At 35.7% G+C, this 20,002-nt stretch overlaps 1 protein-coding gene across 2 annotated transcripts in view; it reads right to left on the reverse strand.

Annotated features, from left to right (window-relative positions):
• The window catches only part of LRBA (LPS responsive beige-like anchor protein), a 504,104-nt gene that overhangs the window by 448,476 nt on the left and 35,626 nt on the right, over nucleotides 1–20,002 (reverse strand). For both annotated transcript variants that reach the window (XM_087816509.1, XM_087816508.1), the window contains exons 3-4: nucleotides 1,367–1,598; nucleotides 1,053–1,153 (exon numbers count right to left, since the gene is read on the reverse strand). In XM_087816509.1, the coding sequence (XP_087672635.1) occupies nucleotides 1,053–1,153; nucleotides 1,367–1,598 (333 nt within the window). The remainder of the gene's footprint in view (nucleotides 1–1,052; nucleotides 1,154–1,366; nucleotides 1,599–20,002) is intronic.

The following is a 20,002-nucleotide window of genomic DNA, read 5'->3' on the forward strand; positions in this document are numbered from 1 at the left end:
ACAGCATAGGGAATACAGTCAATAATATTCTAATAACTCTGTATGGTGTCAGATAGGTATGAGACTTTTTGGGATGATCACTTAATAAGTTCTATAATGTCTAATCACTGGAGTGTATATCTGAAACTAATATAATATTGTATGTCCACTGTAATTGAAAAATAAAAAATGACTTAAAAAATATATAGCAATAAAGTAATCTAAAATGAAGCACAAAGAGAAAAGATTGGGAAAAAAGTGAACAGACCTCAGTGACTGTGGGAGACTTAACAAGAGGGCTACATGTAATTGGAGTCCCAGAAAAAGGGGAAAAGGGACAAAAAACTTTTTCAGATAAATAATGAGCAAAATATTTCCAAATTTGATGAAAATCATATTATAACCCACAGATTCAAGAACTTTTACAAGGATAAACACAAGGTAAACCATAGAAAGAAACAAAAATTGCTGAAAATCAGAGATAAAATCTTAAAAGTGGTCAGAGGACTAGAGTTTGATACTAACAAGCTAGAGTGTAACCATTTTAACACAATAGAGTATATAAATGCAGAGCACAAATTTAAATATACTTAAACAGAGCTAGATAAAGGACTAGCTGGCTAAGCAGTTGCTGTGGACAATGGTCTCTAAAGGGCACTAAAATAAGCCTAGAAAAGCAACAAAAATGGAGAAAATATCTGCTAGTATTCCTCTAGGGATAAATAACTAAGTGGTAGAAAGAAAGCGTTTGGTAAGGCAACTGGAGCTCGAAATAAGTTGACCACCACACTACCTTCTATAAAGGACAGTGCACTAAATTGCATCTAAGGAGGCAGATCCAACTACCTGCAGAACTTTTGCTCACTGAGGTTATTCACATTTAAGGGCCACAGGAAAGTTACTCAGATCAACAGAAAGAGAAGCTAGGTGCTGCTACCTAAAACTGGGTTAGGTCATGGCGAAAGCATCTGTATAGATCAAGATGCTACTGTAGTTAATACCTTCCCCTCAATTTGACATGTGACCCCTCTGAATACTTTCAAATATCAAAGAGTATTTAGGTGCTTTTTTACCCATTGTCCTTTATCTCCTTGAAGTTTACTGAAGAATAGCTTTAGTTCTCGAACTGTCAAATTATAGCTAGCCAGCACTCCCAACATGTCAACTAAAAGATCTGGAAACAAAAAAAAACAATAAAACAATTAAGCTACTTATATTTCTTGAAGGATTAAAATATACTGTGCTTACTTAAGAGTTTGGACACTAAAGTTCCAGGTACATGTTAGATGCTGAAATATTTCTTAAATATTACTAAATAAGAAAAATACAGTATTCAAGAATCAAACTTTATTTCTTCACATCCACTGTACCAAAGAAAAAGTTGTACCTGCTATCATGCTGTTGACTTTTTCAATTTTCCCAAGCACTCTTTCAACAAGGCCTACTTCGGTGCAAACCTGAAGATTTCGTATGCTTTTCTTCAGGATGGCTGTAAACATGCTCCAAACTTCTGCTTGGCAAGTGATGTCACATTTTTCTAGTAGGTCCACCATGCAGATGATACTCTCGCCTTCTTGGATAATGAAATTCATTTCCAAATCAAACTGCCCTCCTACCAACTTCCAAAAGAAAAGAAAAAAATTACAAACATTAGTACTTCCTTCGCTGTACCTAGAGCATACACCCAGCTTTAGATTGGCAATAACTTCTGGACACATTCTTCTCTATGCCCTACAACATTAAAAGGGATTTAAAAAAAAAAAAAAAAAAAAGGCTCCAAAAATCTCAAAGAAATCTTCAAGTTAAGATAGCAGAAAGTCAAGCAAGACTTAGTATATAAAAGTGGAAATATTTTTCAACAAAAACAAATATGAGATGTAAATCACTACGTCCTGCCCTGATATGAATAAAGATCTAACTTTGCTCTATATCCACTTTTAATTCAATATTTCATTTATGAATTATGAACTCTGTGAACTATTCACAGCAACCTAAAAGTCCTTTGCTACCTATATAAGGTAAAAGTTCACAGAAAAAGTGGAAAAACTAAAAACTGCTCAAAGCGAACACAAAACTTGAAGTTTATATTTGTCAAATTCCTGGTTTACTTACCTATGCATTTTGATCCCTCTCCTTCCCTGTCAATAGCCAGGATAACTTAAACATAATTAGTCACACACCCAAAGTCAGTAATCAAGAAAATGTATTTCAATGATATGACTATCAGAAAATCCTTCCAGAGAAAGCTGTACTGAACTATCCCCACCTTGCAATCTCAACCACAGCGGCCTTCCACAGATGGTTTCAAAATTTTAACAAATCCCAACTGTTTAAAAGAATTAAAATATTTTTACAATTACTTATGCAGAGCTATCCTTTTAAACTAGATTTTTAAAAGATCACCTACACTCCTGTCCTTCTGAACACTTCTTGGTTTTTCATTATGCATTCCTAAACCCAAACGAGGGCAAGAATCAGCAGAAAGTGAACTTTACAAAACAAATTCCAACAGCTCATGAAAAAACTGACATAACCAAATAGAGTTTACTCCAGAAAAGCAAGGAAGATTCAGAATTAGGAAATCAATTAAAACTCCCTGCAGCCAGGGATCAATATATGCACTGCGATGAGAGAGAGAAACCAGAAAAATGAACAACATGGGCAGTGTCTGCATGCAGGGAGGTAAGAATTCCTGGCAAGCATAGTGGTAAAGGCTTTTGGTTCTTCTAGGAAAGTTCTGGCAGAGATTTTAGTGTATGATTCTTGCATCATCAGTAACAAGCAGCGTTAGAAGGTAACAGCTGGGTTTCTGCTAAAAAAGATCCTTGGTATAATTGGGCCAATTCTCCTAGCAACATGGTCCTGGCTATGAAGTATACATGTTTGATTCCCTAGTCCATCCAAATAATCTGTAAGTCACATAAGAACTCTAACACAGACTGTGTGTGTGCATGTGTGTGTGCATGTGTGTGTGATATGATTTGCTTGTTTAGTCTTTTTTTATTTTGAAATAATTTCAAAGATTCAAAAAGTTGCAAAATAGTATAGTTCCTGTACACCTTTTACCCAGTTTGCCCTAATGTGAATATTATATAGTCATAGTACCATCACTAAAACCAAGAAATTAACATTGACACATTAACAGGCCTACAGATATTACTCAAATGTTGCCACTTGCCACACTAACGTCCTTTTTCTGATCAGCATTCCCTTAGTCCTCTCCAAACTGAGACAGTTACACAAACATTATTTGATTTCATGATTTTGACACTATCAAGGCGTATCTGCCAGGTAATTTATAGACTGTCTTCCAATCTAAATGCTTCCCTCACGTTTACATTCAGGTTATGCATATATATGTGTGTGTGTCCCAGAAGTGATGTGTGTCCTTCTCAATGTATCATTTCAGATGGCACCTGATGTTAATATGTCTCACAACTGGTGGCATTAGCTTGAATCAACCTAAGGTGGTATCTGTCAGATTTTTTGCCACTTTAAAGTTACTATGTTTCATTAAAAAATTTTAAGCATCTTATAGAGAATACCTTCAGACTATACAAATATTTTGTTTCTCATCATACTTTTAAGAATCCACTGATAATTGGGGAGAAAAAGGGACATCTGTAATATTTAAAACAAAAATAAAATTTTTAAAAAAAAGAACCCACTAATGAATCTTATTTGTGACTATTATTACTGTGGCATTACTAAATGATTCTGTATTTCCATCATACTTCCTACATTTATTAATAGAAAAAGACTTTCTTTAATCATAAAATATATCAATCACACCTGAAAAGCCAGCATCATGCTCAAATAGGAAAAAAGAATTCTCATGAAAGTTAGAAACAAGACTAGGACAGGGACTCTTCACTATCATTTGATATTATTCTAGAGATACAGAAGTTGCATTTAATTAAAAGATAGCAACATGGACCGGCATGCATGGCTCAGTGGTTGAGCGCAGACCAGACCCATCAATCAGGAGGTCAGTGTTCGAGTCCCAGTCAGAGCACCTGCCTAAGTTACACGCACAATCCCCAGTAGGGGGCGTGCAGGAGACAGCCGATCAATGACTCTCTCTCATTATTGCTTCTATTTTTTTTTTGTAAAAAAAAGGGCAGCAACGTGTATACATATCAGAGTGGAGGGGTTGAAATTACAATTATTTTCTGATGATATAATCTACACCTGGGAAAACAAAGAGCTTCAACTGAAAAATTGCTATAAATTAGAAAAGTATTTGTCAATGGAACAACTGATACTTAAGACTACGAATCAATCTAAAAATGTATCTTTATAACATTTAGGTAATGATGTTAGATATAAAAACTTCATTTTAGCCCTACCCAGTTTGGCTCAGTCATTACACCGTCAGCCCGGACTGAAAGGTCCAGGGTTCAATTCCGCTCAAGGGCACATACCTAGGTTGCATGCTTGTCCCCAGGCCCGACCGGAGCACATGCGAGAGGCAACCAGTCCATGTGTCTCTCTCACTTCGATGTTTTTCTTTCCCTCCCTCTCTCCCTCCCTCCCTCCCTCTCTCTCTCTCTCTGTCCTTTCCACTCTCTCTGAAAAGCAATGGAAAAAATATCCTCAGGTGAGGATTAAAAAATAAATGAAAATAAATAAAAACTTAATTTTAGCATTTTTTGAGTATAAAATAGAAGAAACCCACCACAAAGAAAACATTATAAGGTAATGGTTAGTAAAGTCATGTCTAACTACATAAGGGAGTATGATGCAGACATTAAAAAAGAATAAAGCTGCTCCATTTTCCATGCAAAGATCTCTCAAATACATTGAGAAAATCAAAGTGGAAAAGTGTGAGTAGTAGGCTACTATTAGAGCATAAAACATGTACATATAGACATATACCAAAGAACGATACATGAGAAGCTAAATGGTGATTGTCTCTTTAAAGACAGCTTTGGGGAAAGAGGAAAAAGGGAGAGCTTTTAGTATGCACATGCTCTTTGGGACATCTTCCACACAGGTCTAACAGCTCAAAACCTAGTTGCGACTAACTTAAGAGACCTTACCTTCACCTTAATATTACTTACATCAATCTTTCATTTTGATCTCTTTATTACCATCAGTAATCACCCTTCCAAGAAGCTATAGAATTAATTTTTGCAAGTAATTTAAAAATAAATATATATATATTTCACCAGTTTTTAAATTGAGTCGATATTGTGAAAGCAGTATCCAGACAGGTGTTTTAAATATTCCTCCATTGCTTTAAATATTATAAAACATGCCTTTCAAGGAGTAAATTGATGGTAGAAATTGCTACATACAAATGTGTGGCATATTTGATATACTATATGTATGCATATCTATTATACCAAAAAAACATACACAGGGTCTACAGTATGTCATGTTAACCCTTTCTAATAGTTATTGGAAACTGATCAACCTTCAAAACACAAATCTGTTCCCAATGACAGGGATCATAATCTAAGTCCCGCATTGGCTAGTTATTATCTGAGCAGTAGTAATGGCTCTGCACTACAAAATGTAATCTTCCCAAATGTCACAGTAAGTTATGAATATCTGAGCAGCCTAATGCACTTTACTAGCCATGAAATGTGAAAATGTAATCTTATTACCTTTTTTATGGTTGTATTTTTTTTGAATAATGTAGCCTGGAAACTGATGTATAGTCTTTTTCTGCATTTTAGCATGATTTGGTCTCCTTTGCTATATAGAACATTTTTCAAAACTCTCTTAAACTCTCTATTTCAACATGTTTTAGTCTTGGCCTGAACTCCATAAACAATTTTTATAGCAACCTTCAGGGTGGCACAGTGTGCTTTCTATAGGTTATAGTTTAACGTACAAGATTATAGAAATTTTAAAGCATATTATTCAAAGAATTCAAATAAACCGTCAAGTTCTGTATTAGAACTTTAATTGTGCATGATGATTATCTTCATTCCAATGGCTATATTAATAAACTGATTTAAGCTGAAATTAGTAATTAAACCTAAGTCACTTGTCTTTTCAGAAAACCAAGAAACACATAGAGACCAAAAAAATAATCTCTTCAAAAGATATATGAAGCTAACAAGTCTGTAACACAGAAAATTCTGATACTTCAAAGTGAAGCCATGTTTTCCCTAAAAATCTGCTAAGTTTGTCCTCAAAGATGTGGCAAGAATAAGGTATAATAGAAAAACTGGACAGAGTACCGTCACAGCTTATAATCCTAACTAGATATTTTCTATTTCTTGTGACAAATCATTTTTTTCTCTGGACCTGTCCATTCATTTTATAACATGAACTAAGAGTAAGCTTCTTTTATTTATCTGCATCCTTCAAAAATGTATTTACAGGCATTAGAAACTTATTAACAGGGAGAAGCTGGGGGGAAATTACAATGCTGTGGAATGGACTATAATGTCTCCCAATTGATATTTTTTCTTCTTCTTCCATAATAATAAAGAGTTTCTAATTTGTACATGGAGTCCAGGCAGAAGATCTCGCCTCCCAGCTTTCCCTCAAGTTTCCAGTCATGTGACCAAGTTCTGACCAAGGAGGACAGTAATATGTACAACTTCTGGTTATATATCTTAAAAGGAAAATAACATGACTTCTCTTTGCAACTTTCCTTCCTCCGCTTACATAAGATGCTGAAAGAGTGGCATGAGTTAGAGGAGCCATCTTGGAATCTATACTGTAACTTTGCTGTTGAATATAACTGAGCAGAAAGATCTATGGGTCCTGATAATTACAGAACTGTCTCAGTAGCCCTGGACCATTTAACTACCCAAACTTTCACCTGAAGGACAAATACACTTCTACCTTGTTTAAGCCACTGTCATTTGGGGCCTCTCTATCATATCAGCTTAAAACCTGACTACTATATATGCTAGTGCTATTAGTTGCATTATCTCAGAAGTTGAAAAATATATATATTTATAACTATCTCAAGTGACATATCCCCATTCCCACCTCTCATACTCTCAAAAGTCCCTATAACTATTGGCTGTAAAAACCAGCAGGGCCCAGACGGCATGGCTCAGTGGTTGAGCATCAACCTATGAACCAGGGGGTCATGGTTCGATTCCTGGCACATGCCCAGGTTGCAGCCTTGATCCCCAGTAGGGAGCGTGCAGGAGGCAGCTGATCAATGACTCTCTCTCATCATTGATGTTTCTATCTCTCCCTCTGCCTCTCTCTTCCTCTCTCCGAAATCAATAAAAACATATTCCAAAAAAAAGCGGGGATTGTGGCTGAGTGACACGGAGGCTGCTGGAGTCCCAGGCAGTTCCTCTTAAAGGGCCTTGGCACAGACTTACTCAGACTCGCTTCCTCTGAGCTCCAGTGCTGGGGCAGCAGCTGGAAAGGTACCAGGGAGATAAAGAGAGGAACTGAACTGTCTGGCATGAGGAGAGAGCTGGAGGGGCAGCTTACTCCCAGACGGAAGTGCTGGCAGAGGTCAATGTTCCTTTGCTGAGCCCTCCGCCACACAGCCAGCAGGTGGATGACATATCTGAGTCTCCATCAACCTGGTTAACACTGTTCACCCCATCCTGTGAATGCCCTCTTTCGAACCATAAATATATAGGTCATATAATAAAGTTGCATCTTATTGGTCATGCCACATAATAAGGTTGCGTCTGATTGGTTAATTCTTGGTCCCAGATATCCTTATACACAAGTATGGGAACCTGATTTTTTTTAAAAGTCGCTTTGGAGCAAAATGCGTAATTAATTACTTTGGGGGGGAAATCAATCAAAAGTATACCTAATTTTTGTCAGATAGGCAAAAAATACAGTATTTTTTTTTTGGTGTGCTGTAGAATTTTAGCTATTAGGTTATGTGTGCCATGAAATAAAAAAGGTTTAAAATCGCTGCCATAGATGAACAAATGAACCTTTACCTAAGTACTATACCTTACACAAGAATTAACTCAATACAAATCACATATTTAAATGTAAAAAAAACATAAAAGTTTTAGAAAAACACACAGAAGAAAATCTTCCGGATTTAGGATTAAGTAAAGAGAGTTCTCAGACATGACTTCAATAGCAACACCAATATGCCCTGGCCACTGTTACTCAGTGGTCAGAGCAGTGGCCCGAACACCAAAGGGTCTCGGGTTCAATTCCCAGTCAAAGGGACATACCTGGGTTGCAGGTTTGATCTCTGGCCACTCTGGGCCTCCTGTGGGAGGCAACCAATCAATGTATCTCTCTCTCTCTCTCTCTCTCCTCTCTCTCTCCCCCTCCCTCCTTTCTACTCTCTCTTAAAAAGCAATGGAAAAAATATTCTCAGGTAAGGATTTAAAAAAAAAGAAGGCAAGACCAATAAAAGGGAAAAACTGATAAAGTGGACACTATAAAAATTTTACATTTTGCTCTCCAAAAGATCCTGTTAAAGAGAATAAAGTGACAAGCTACAGACCAAAAGAAAGTATTTGCAAACCACATATCTGACAAAGGAAAATAAATTCAACAGCCAGAAAACAAAGAAGTCCATTACAGAACACACACACAAAAAAAAAACCCAATGGTCAAAAGACAAGAACAGACATTTCACTTACAAGGCTATATAGATGACAAATAAGCACATGAAAAGATGTTCAACATCATTAGCCATTAGAGAAATGCAAATTAAAACCATAATAAGGCACCATCTATCAGAATGGCTGGGGGGAAAAAAGTGACACCACCAAATGCTGACAAGGATGCAGAGAAACTGAGTCACTCATACATTGCTAGGGGGAATGGAAGATGACAGAGTCACTCTGGAAAAGTGTGGCAGTGTTTTAAAAAGGTTAAATATGAAACTACTATATGATCTAGCAAATGCACTTAGTACTAGCATTTTAACCAGAGAAATGAAAACTTATGTTCACACAAAAACCTGTACACACATGTTTATAGCAGCTTTATTCATCATAGTCAAAAAATGAAAACAACTCAGCTATTTTTCAACAGGTAAACAGTTAAATTAACTAGTATATTCACCCCACAGAGTACTACTCAACAATAAAAAATAACAAACTATCAACTCACACAACAATCTAGATGCATCTACAGAGAAACGTGTCAAAATAAAACAAAACAGAAAGTCACAGCCCAGCCAGTGTGGCTCAGTTGGTTGAGCATCCTCCCATGCACCAGGAGGTTGCTGCTTGGATTCCCAGTCAGGGCACAAGCCCAGGTTGTGGGCTCTATCACAGTAGGGGGCATACAGGAGGCAGCCAATCGATGTTTCTTTCTCATGGATGTTCCCATCTCTCTCTCCCTCTCCCTTCCTCTCTCTGAAATCAATAAAAAGATTTATTTATTTATTTTAAAAAGTCATGTAGCATATGATTCCATTTATATAAAGTTCTTGAGCTGGCAAAATTATAGAACTGGAGAACAGACTGTAGGTTGGCAGGGTTAAGAGGAGGTGCAGGAGGAAAACAGATACAAATATAAAAGAGTAACAGCAAGGATCACTACATGATGAAAATTTTCTGTATCTTAACTGTATCATCAATATTGTACTAGAGTTTGTACGATTTTCCTACTGAGGGAAACTGGGAAAAGGGTACAAGGAATCTCTGTATTATTTCTTACAACTGCAAATTATCCCAAAATAGAAAGTTTAATTTAAAAAAATAAATAACTGATGAGTTGTGATTTGTTCATAGAATTCACTGTTCCACTGATAGAAAACTATATTAACCTAGGTGAATCTCACTGGCAGGAAATAAAAGCCAAATTAAAGGGCAAGAAAAACCTCCTAAGAACAGCTTCTGAAGCCATCTTAAAGGCATACAAGTCCAAGTTTCTTCAATTCTCCCTCCTTCCCCACCAAAGCTGAAAAAAAAGTAGGTATATATAATTATACGCCCTACACCTAAAAAAGGGTTGGTATATACCAAAAAATGATTAAGCATATATTGATATCACATAGAGTTTAACTATATATCCCACTGACTCAGATCAAATCTCTGCATTACAGAATAAATATGCAAATTTAAACCTTCAAACAGGAAATGAAATTTTCTAAATCCATTACATAACTTCAGATTCATGCGTGCACTGAAGGCTAATAAATCATTTAAACCTTCATACACAGAACCTTTTCAAATTTGCATTTATCTACAGTAAATACTGCCATGTTCTTTAATAGCTTGCTAGTTCAATCTAGCAAACCAATGATTTATAGCAATGACATATTTTAAAAATCGGAAATCTGTCAGTGTGTGACAACCAGTCAGAAGTCCACTGAACTTACATTACTCAGAATCAAAACATCACAGGATATGAAAGAGATAGCAAAGTGTCCTACATCCCATAATGGAATCAATTATTCCAGTATTTGAGTCTGAGTATGTGTTTCTGTATAACTGTTTATAGAATCACATACATCTTAAGAACCCTTTTACTTTAACAACCTAGCTCTATTATGTTATCATTTCCTCAATACTTCCAACCTATTTTAAAATGCATTGTTACATTTCACAATTTATAATATCAAGACTCTACAAATCCTAGTCTGAGGAATAGCAAAATTTTGAATATATCAAAGAAAAATCTATATTACTAACTTTTCTCCACAAAAGATGGACTTTTAGATCCTTATAATGATTTCATACCAATATTCTTTAATATCATACCAATATTCATTCATATGTAGAGGGATTTATCAGATATGAAAAAGGAATTGTATTAACAACAGGAATAAACTGGAAACAATCTAAATGTCCACTGTAACACAGCTGCCTTCGTTTGTGTACTCCCTCTTCCTTGACTGCCCCATTCCATCCCTAGCATACTTCTGGCAATAAAGTCACAGTACCTCACACCCAGGCCAGAGAGAGGACACTTAACTCAGGCATGGCACATAATGTGCACAGTGATTAATCCAGAGGTTAAAATGTAACCTCAATCAAACCAATAAAAAAAAGTCATTACAAAGACTTTTTTTAACTGGGAGGTGGAAAAGGCAGGCTTTTGGCCTTTTGCGTTAAAAGCTGAAATGGTGTGTAAATTGGTAGCTTACAGCAGACATCTTCCCTGGTATGTGTAGAAAGAAACCAATCTACACCATAAATGGAGAAAGAATATTCTGGTGGCATCAACACCTACTTCCAGCACCTGGTTCCAGAGTATCCAGGAAGTTTCATTCAATGATCTATCCTGGTCCTACGGACAAATCAATCTCCCTTATACTTCAGCTAGTTTGATGTAAGTTCTATCTCTCCCAAACAAAAAAGTCCAGACTAATTTCAAAAACAGGGAACTAGCTGAACTGGGGCACATCTGTACAATTGTATATAATGCAGCCATTATTTTAAACAAAGTTTTTCATTTTCATTCATACTTCAGTATCAACAACATAACTGTATTAGACCTAATGCTTTCTTTTAATTTAAAAAGGAATAGTTTGTTACATCCCTATACTACCTGAGTAAAATTCATATAATGAATTTCATTAATTCTTAAAGAAAAAAAAACCCTCAAAAATCAGAATGTGTCTTATAATCAGTGGCATCATAAATTAAAATTGGCAGGTTTTTTCTTAATGCTGAATAAAATAATGGCAAAGGTACAACTGATGACATCTTAAATTTGATAAAATGCAATAGATAATAAGACTGATCAAGAAAACAACAAAAAGGTACATAGTAATGATGTATTACAGAATTGCATACCTGTTTTTATTGATTTGAGAGAGGAAGGGAGAGGCAGAGAGAGATAAACATCGATGTGAGATAGAAATATTGATTGGCTGCTTCCTGCACACCCTCTACTGGGGACCCAGCCTGCAACCTGGGCATGTGTCCTAACTAGGAATTGAATCAACAACCTTTCGGCGCATGGGATGACACTCAACCAACTGAGTCACACAGGCCAGGTCTGAAACCTATATAATTTTATTAAACAATGTTACCCCAATAAATTCAATTTAAAAAGTTTTTCAAAGGCCCTGGCCAGTGATGCTCAATGGTTAGAACACTGGCCTGTGCACCAAAGGGTCGAGGGTTCAATTTCCGGTCAAGGACATATACCTGGGTTGCAGGTTTAATCCCCTAGCCCTTCGGGGCCAGTGTGGGAGGCAACCAATCAATATGTCTCTCTCACATATATGTTTCTCTCCACCTCCCCCCTCTTTTCCCCTCCCTTCCCTTCCTTCCACTCTCTCTAAAATATCAATGGAAAAAATATCCTCAGGTAAGGATTAACAACAACACCAAAAATTAAAAAAGAAATACATAGTGCTCGAACCAAAATAAAGGAGAAACAAAAATTATTTTTAAAATGTTTTTTAATATATAAAACCTTGTAAATGATCACCTACATAAAGAATCTATATAAACGTATGTGCCAATAGTGAAGCACACTGATTAAGAACTATACTAGATACTCATATACTATTGCATTCAAACTAGACCTAACTCTTAATTCTTGGCAGGGATAATAAGGTGTGCTGGAAACAATAGGGGACAGAGGTGGAAGATTTAACATTATATTCATTTTTATTTTTAAACTGCTAATGTTTTACCTATAAAAATATTAAACAAAGACAAAAAGTCACATATCTGATAACCAGAAAATTCTAAAAAGATACCATCCCACAGATCACTAACACTGGATCAGCTACTACAGTCAACTAACATGTACCAATAAATATGGACTTTAACACATGATCCATCTTCATTTTCTGTTTCATCTGAGTATTATGTGGAGTGTTTTGCCCCCAAAGAAAGGGAAAAGCAATGTGGAAACTGTTGTAGAAGATGGGTAGGGAAAGAGAATTTAATGAATAAGCTCTTTAAAATAAAGGCGTTAAAAGTAAAATAGCCAAATGATATTTTTGTAGCTCATTTTCAGAAGTGCTAAGCCTTTCCTTGCTCTTATGTTGAAATTTCAGTCTTAATTGTTCAAATTGGTTAACCAGCAAATCAAGATTCTTCTAGATAGTTTAACACATAAAACCAGGAAGGTAAACAGTGCTAGAAGTTGAAGTATTTAACAGAGGTAACAGGTTTTCCCAGAAGAGCACATTAAAGCCAAAGAACCTATAATTCCCAAAACAACTTCTATCAGCATGAACAAATGGTGGTACAAAGAACAGGGCTAAAATGAGACAGCTTTGGTAAGAATTAATATTTAAAAGACTCCTGCAGTATCTTGCCATCAGAAATCGCAGGCTGAGGCCAGAGACAAGCTCATGGCCTTGAAATCCTAACAACATAGAAACATAAGCCTTCATCTAGCTCCTATTAGTTATTTGAGATCTACTATTCACTTAGTAAAACTAAAATATCAACTACATAGTGATTTTTAGTAAAACTATAATTTGTTTTGATGAGCGTAAGTTAAAATCAGTAATATACTAAATACATAAAAATTTCACAGCAAAAGAAACCATCGACAAAACGAAAAGGGAGCCCACTGTATGGGAGAACATATTTGCCAACAACACATCTGATAAAAAATTAATATCCAAAATATATAAGGAACTCATACAACTTAACAAAAGGAAGACTAACAATCCAATTAAAAATTGGGCAAAGGACCTAAATAGACACTTCTCCAAAGAGGACTACAGATGGCTAAGAAACATATAAAAAATGCTCAATGTTGCTAATCATCAGAGAGATGCAAATTAAAACCACAGTGAGGTATCACTTGACACCTGTCAGAACGGCTCCATCAACAAACGACACGTGCTGGCGAGGGTGTGGAGAAAGGGGAACCCTAGTACACTGCTGGTGGGAATGCACACTGGGGCAGTATAGAGGTTCCTCAAAAAATTAAAAATTGACCTGCCATTTGACCCAGTGATCCCACTTCTAGGAATATATCCTGAGAAACCCGAAACACCAATCAGAGAGAGCTTATGCACCCCTATGTTCATAGCAGCGCAATTTACAATAGCTAAGATCTGGAAACAGCCCAAGTGCCCATCAGTAGATGAGTGGGTAAAGAAGCTGTGGCACATTTACACCATGGAATACTATGCAGCTATAAAAAAGGATCTCTTACCCTTTGGGACAGCATTGAGGGACCTCGAGAGTATTATGCTAAGTGAAATAAGCCAGTCAGAGAAAGACAAGTACCACATGATCTCACTCATATGTGGAATAAAATAAACTGATGAACAAAATGGATCCAGAGACATAGACACATGGAACAGACTAAGAGATTTCAGAGGGAAGGTGGGGAAGGGGAAGTGGATGGGGAGGGATTAACGGAAGAATTTATATGTTTATAAGCATAACCCATGGACACAGGCATTGGTCTGGGGAAAGCCTGGGGGTGGGGTGAATGTGGGGTGGAGGGGATCAGTGGGGGAGAAAAGGAGACATCTGTAATATTTTCAACAATAAAGATAAAGAAACTTTAAAAAATAAAAATAAATTTTTTAAATAAAAATAAAATTATTGTTCTCACTGAACAATAATGCCAATTAGTTAAGAATATCATGTCATTACCACCACATCAAGCTTTCCAAGAGCATTTTAACCATGTATAGCCTGCTACAAAAATCATCATGGCTCCTCATTACCTACAGAATAAATTTCCAATCACTTGGCCTACCCCGCAAAATCTCAAAAAGCCTCACCTCCCATCTTGTCCCCATATGATCTTACTGATACAGCCAATTTTACCAAGAAGAAGCTTTAAAATTGTACTTCCTTGCCTTTGCTCTCCCTTCCTAAAATTCAAGGTCTAGCTCAATTCTCTCCTCTACAAACAGACATTTCCAAATGAAACCAAAAAGGAAGTAATGCTTCCACTCTGAATTAAAGCTCTGTCTATTGCAAGGCATTACCATTTCACTTACTGCCTTGGATTGTTAGTTATCTTTACATGACTCTTGTGTCCATCAGACTATAAACTCCTGAGAAGGAAAATTGTAGAAGGAACTACATGTTATGCATTATTTTCAAACATTCTAACAATCTTACAAGGTTAGTACTATTAGCCCCATTTAATAAATACAAAAATCTAGATCAGAAAGATTATATAGTTTGCCCAAATCACAAACCCAAGAAATGACAGAGTTAGGAGTCAAAATGAAGTCATTCAAATTCTGATGCCACCATGCAAGATACTGTCAACACACACACACACACAAACAAAACTGTTATAAGCTCTACAGCATATAGCATATTTTCAAAGTGTGCTCACTTATTTCATCTTTCTAGCAACCCTTACAAGTGATGTATTTGTTATTGTTACTACCACCTTTCTCTGGGAAGCACTGCTTTCCTATTCCCTTCCTCTGGTTCTGTTGGGGAACTCTTTCCTTACTTCATATAGTCCTTGTAGGAAATGTCAATCATGGTGCCCAGTCTCCCAGAGTGGCACAGGTTAGACAATCAGAGTATCACATACTGTCAGCTATAGTGACTGTTCCTATGGTAGGGCCATCACATAAGTCAGACCAATCAGAATCCTTTAGAGGTCTGAGCCTCTTTCATGACGTTATCTCTGAACAATTCTTTCTACCTCATCCAGGCTATATTCACCTTTCCCATTTCCCAACTCAATACAAAACAAACTTGATAAAAATTCAATAACTGCAAAAGGAATAGTTGGCACAAAGGTAACAGTCCAGAAATAAACTTGATTCCTCACGTTTTACTAAAATCTATATCCAAAAAATAAGTCAGAGAACTAGTAGAATGCTTTCAGTTTAGAGTGCCTAGATAACAAAACACCATTCTCTTTCTAATCATAAGATATACTGAAATTTATTTAGCAAGTAGCCACACCAAGTGAAAAGTAAATTAACAGCTCTAAATTTCATCTCCTATTTTACAGCATTACTGGCTTGGTCGTTATAAAAAACGGAGATAAATTCTGAAGTTTACATTAAAGAAGTCAAAACTGAGATGCATTTAAGGTATTGTTCATGTGAACACATACAGCAAATCAATGATTACGTTGGCCAACATGCAGATTAGGGAAGATGTATTTAAATGTGGTTAGAGTAAGATGAACAACAGACAGATTTATATCATGCTGGCATAATGTGCCACGTAACCATTATAATTACTGAGAAAATAATTAGAAGTTTACAGCATAATATATTTCTAAGTTCTCTTATAAGCAGCTTACAAAACATCACTATTACAAAAGTGAAACAAATGGGCACCATCTCATGGGCATTCAAAGTAATATGTATAAAACCAACTTTTGCAATAGCTTTTAAAAGCCAGGCTACTTAGTAAAGGCTTGGTTATAAAACTTGATTTTAAGAATTCAAATTCTGTACATGTATCTTTAAAAAGCTAGCAAATGGTTTAAATAGACATAAATAACATTTAAATCAGTATTCAAATAGCTTCAACAAATATCAAGGTAAGAGTTGAAAAATGATTCCCAATGACAAGTATAAAATAAACACTGTAGAAGAGTTAAATAGAAGCAGAGTCTCAAACTGAGGAAAAAAATAAATCAGTATTTAACAAGATGAACCAGTAGTTATAAAGGGTTGGCAACTCTGAAAGTAACCTAAACTGACCCATTCTTGTTGTCGCTAACAGATATTCTATTAAAAATAAAAGCCATGGAAATGCAAAAACAAGTTTCACATTTTCTCTAATGTTGTGCATTTAAAAATAAAAGGCATTTCCCATTCAAAGAAGATCAAGTACTTTATGACTAAAGCAATTTTTTGCTAGCTTCTCTGCCTCCTCGTGTAAAATAAAAGGTCATTTTCTAAAAGCAATCAGGTGATTTATACTAACTTGGCTACCTGATACCAAACAATGCAGTTATTTCCTACCTGAAATTTCATCCAATGGCAATATACCCTCACTGAAATGTTTCAGTGTCACATTCTCTCTGGGTTCAGATTACATGGACTCACTTTCTGTAAGTTAATAGTTTGATCAAGTATCTTCTTATAGTGTTAGAAGGAATGGCAAACTTAGAGAACAAAAACTGTAATTTTTAAAAAATGTATCAACTCTAATCTTTTTGCTCTACATTAATATTTCAAAAGAAGCAAACTGTATAAAATCAATACATTTTATAATGTAGAGATAAAACCTCTAACAACTCTGTTCTCATAACTTTGTGGTGAAAGATAAGATAAAAAGATGTCTAAATGAAACTGTGTGTAAATTTTTGCCAAGTAAGCTATTATTCAACTCCCTTTAAGAAACCAACTCGTTATTATGAAAAATAGAAAACAATGGTGAACTATCAAGCATTTACCCTGCCTTTTCCTGTAGGTAACAAATTGTTGACTTTATGAAGTTGTAATAAAAAATAAAGTTTCACACTCAAAAAAAGTTCCTCATATTAGAAAATTCCAGTTTATAAATGCAGAAAATGACAGATTTAAAACATCACTGTTTGGAACTCCTGGTGGATTAAGTAATGGCTATTAATGACTGCTAACACCATTTGGTAAAAGTTCCGAGAGAGCTTGAAAATACCTGGATCAAGCTAACAATACCTAAAACCAATGGATTAGTAATTTCACACCCATGGATCCTAACATTCAGAGAGAGAGGGAGACACTAGATTTATGTGCTTTCTGATGGGATGCAGTAGTAAGTGCACAGCCTACCTAAAAGAAATTCTCACAACAAAAAACGTGAATCAGAATCTAATCAATCAATTTACATAAAATAATACATAATTGATTTATGTATTAATCAATTTACATAAAATAATACAGACTGTGACAAATTCTACAGAAAAATGCCTCAATCCTATAGAAAAAAGTAGATGGTAAGAAAAAAGGGAGGTGAGGGGACCCTAGACATGGAAAAGATTTAAGAGACACATACACTAAATGAAATGCATACACAGTATTTGAGTCATGATTCAAATAACCCAACTTAAAACAGAACAAAAAAACTAATAGAACATGAGGGAATTTTGAACATTGATTACTTGGTGAAATTTAGGAATTACTATGAGTGTTTTTAAGAATGATAAAGGTACTGTGGTTTGATTGATTTTTTTTTTTAAATATATCTTTATTGATTTCAGAGAGAGGAAAGGAGAGGGAGAGAGAAAGATAGAAACATCAATGATGAGAGAGTCATTGATCGAGCCCGCAACCCGGGCATGTGCCCTGACCGGCAATCGAACCCCGATCGCCTGGATCCCAGGTCAACGCTCAACCACTGAGCCACGCCCAGCCAGGCTTGATTGATTTTTTTTTAAAAGTCTATCTTTTAAAGATACGACACTGATGAATTTACAAATAAAAAGGGAAAACTCACATTGCTGAGTTAGACATGCTTATACATAATGTTAATTAAGATGTATAAATACTAAAAGTTGGTAATAAAATCAAAAAAGCCCTTACAGTTTCTATTTTTAAGTTAAAATAAAAAGGATTGTGCTTAAAAATATTAACTTAATGAAATTTAAACTTATACATTATCTCATACAATCCTCCAAAAGAGAATTTAAAACTTCATTATCCAAAATAAGAGCACTAACTACATTTATCCTGCCCACATAGAAATCTAACAGCTGCAATCAGTCTTCAATAGCTCTAAATTAAAAATTAACCAGAAATGCTTTTAAGCATCAGCAATGAAGTTTAGACAAGCAGAACACAAAACACGGCAAATGAAATCAATCGACAAGCATTAAGCAATAACTATGCATAAGATCAAATATAAGATGCACTCATTGATAAGTGCTAACAGTCATATTCCATGAGCAATATTAACAATGAGATAAATGCAAAGTACTACCAAAAAACTCACAAAACCAACAACATATACTTTATTACTCATAATACAGCAATGGCATAAATTTTAAGTGTCCTGAGTACCCATAAATTTGAAGAAACTGAAGGCAAACCATACCTTAATCAATTTTGTGTTCTTTGCATCTACCTGAATGTAGTGAATGATCAAAAAAAGATGTCTGAATAAGTGTATAAATGCATATATTTATGCAATTGTACAGTAAAACTGATATACCATCATAAGATTATGTACTAATACAAGTCTGGAATGAAATATAGCTATAAAATCCTCATAAGCCTTAAGGAAAATTTCATGACATTTGATCCAGGAATTAGACTTCTAGAAATCTATTCCAATAAACCAGAATATTTAAAGCACTTTATGCACACTAGTAAAGTTACAGTATTATTTGTAACCAACAGCAACAAACAACTTAGACATCTAACAGTGGTGGCACTATAATGTGTCAGCTTGGGTAGGCTGAACTATATTTCCCAGAATTCCCTTCCTGTACATATCTAGTGAGGGTAGTCCACATGAGAAATTTTGTGGGAAATATAGAAGGTGAGAGTGAGGCAGCAGCATTTTGTAGCTCACAAACATTTTCATATATCTGATGGCTCACCTCAATCATGTGATACAATGGCTGGGTCTACCACTGCCCCCCCTTCCCCTAAATTTTCTTTCAACTTCTTACATGTCTGGGCCAGATGTGTGTATTAAGTTTCATGACAAAGGAACCCAACTTCTGCAGGGCATTCATAGCATCAAGGGCAGAGGCAATAAGCAAGACCTGACATGGGTTTTAGTCTCCTGTGGGCCCAACTTGTACTTGTAGGCTCCAGCTTATTCCTGCTCTCCTCTGCTTTACATCCATCTTCTCTTCCTGAATGCTTGCCTCATGAACTTCAAACTCCACAACTAGCCATGAAGACAAGAGCTGTACAGAAACTGTTTAACACCTCCTACAATTATGTACAGTCAAATCTCTTTAACAAATCCACATTTAGAAGGTACTTGTGGGTGAGGCTTTTGTCTAATAATGTGAACCGCATCTAAAGAACTTAATAAACTGATGAACAGAATAGATTCAATGACATGGAAGCATAGATGAGACTGACGAATGTCAGAGGGATGGAGGAGGGCAGGTGGGTGGAGGGGGAAAGAGTAACCAAAGAATGTATATGCATATATGCACAACCCAAGGACACAGACAATGATGGGGAGAGGGACTGGGGAGGGGGAAAGGATGGGGTGGAACGGGTCATTGAGGAGAAAAAGGGTCATTTGTAATATTTTAAACAAAAATAAAATTTTTTTAAAAAAAGATTCAC

This window comes from Miniopterus natalensis, chromosome 4 (genome assembly GCF_054644295.1).
Source record: "Miniopterus natalensis isolate mMinNat1 chromosome 4, mMinNat1.hap1, whole genome shotgun sequence".
In the NCBI taxonomy this organism is placed as follows: domain Eukaryota; kingdom Metazoa; phylum Chordata; class Mammalia; order Chiroptera; family Miniopteridae; genus Miniopterus; species Miniopterus natalensis.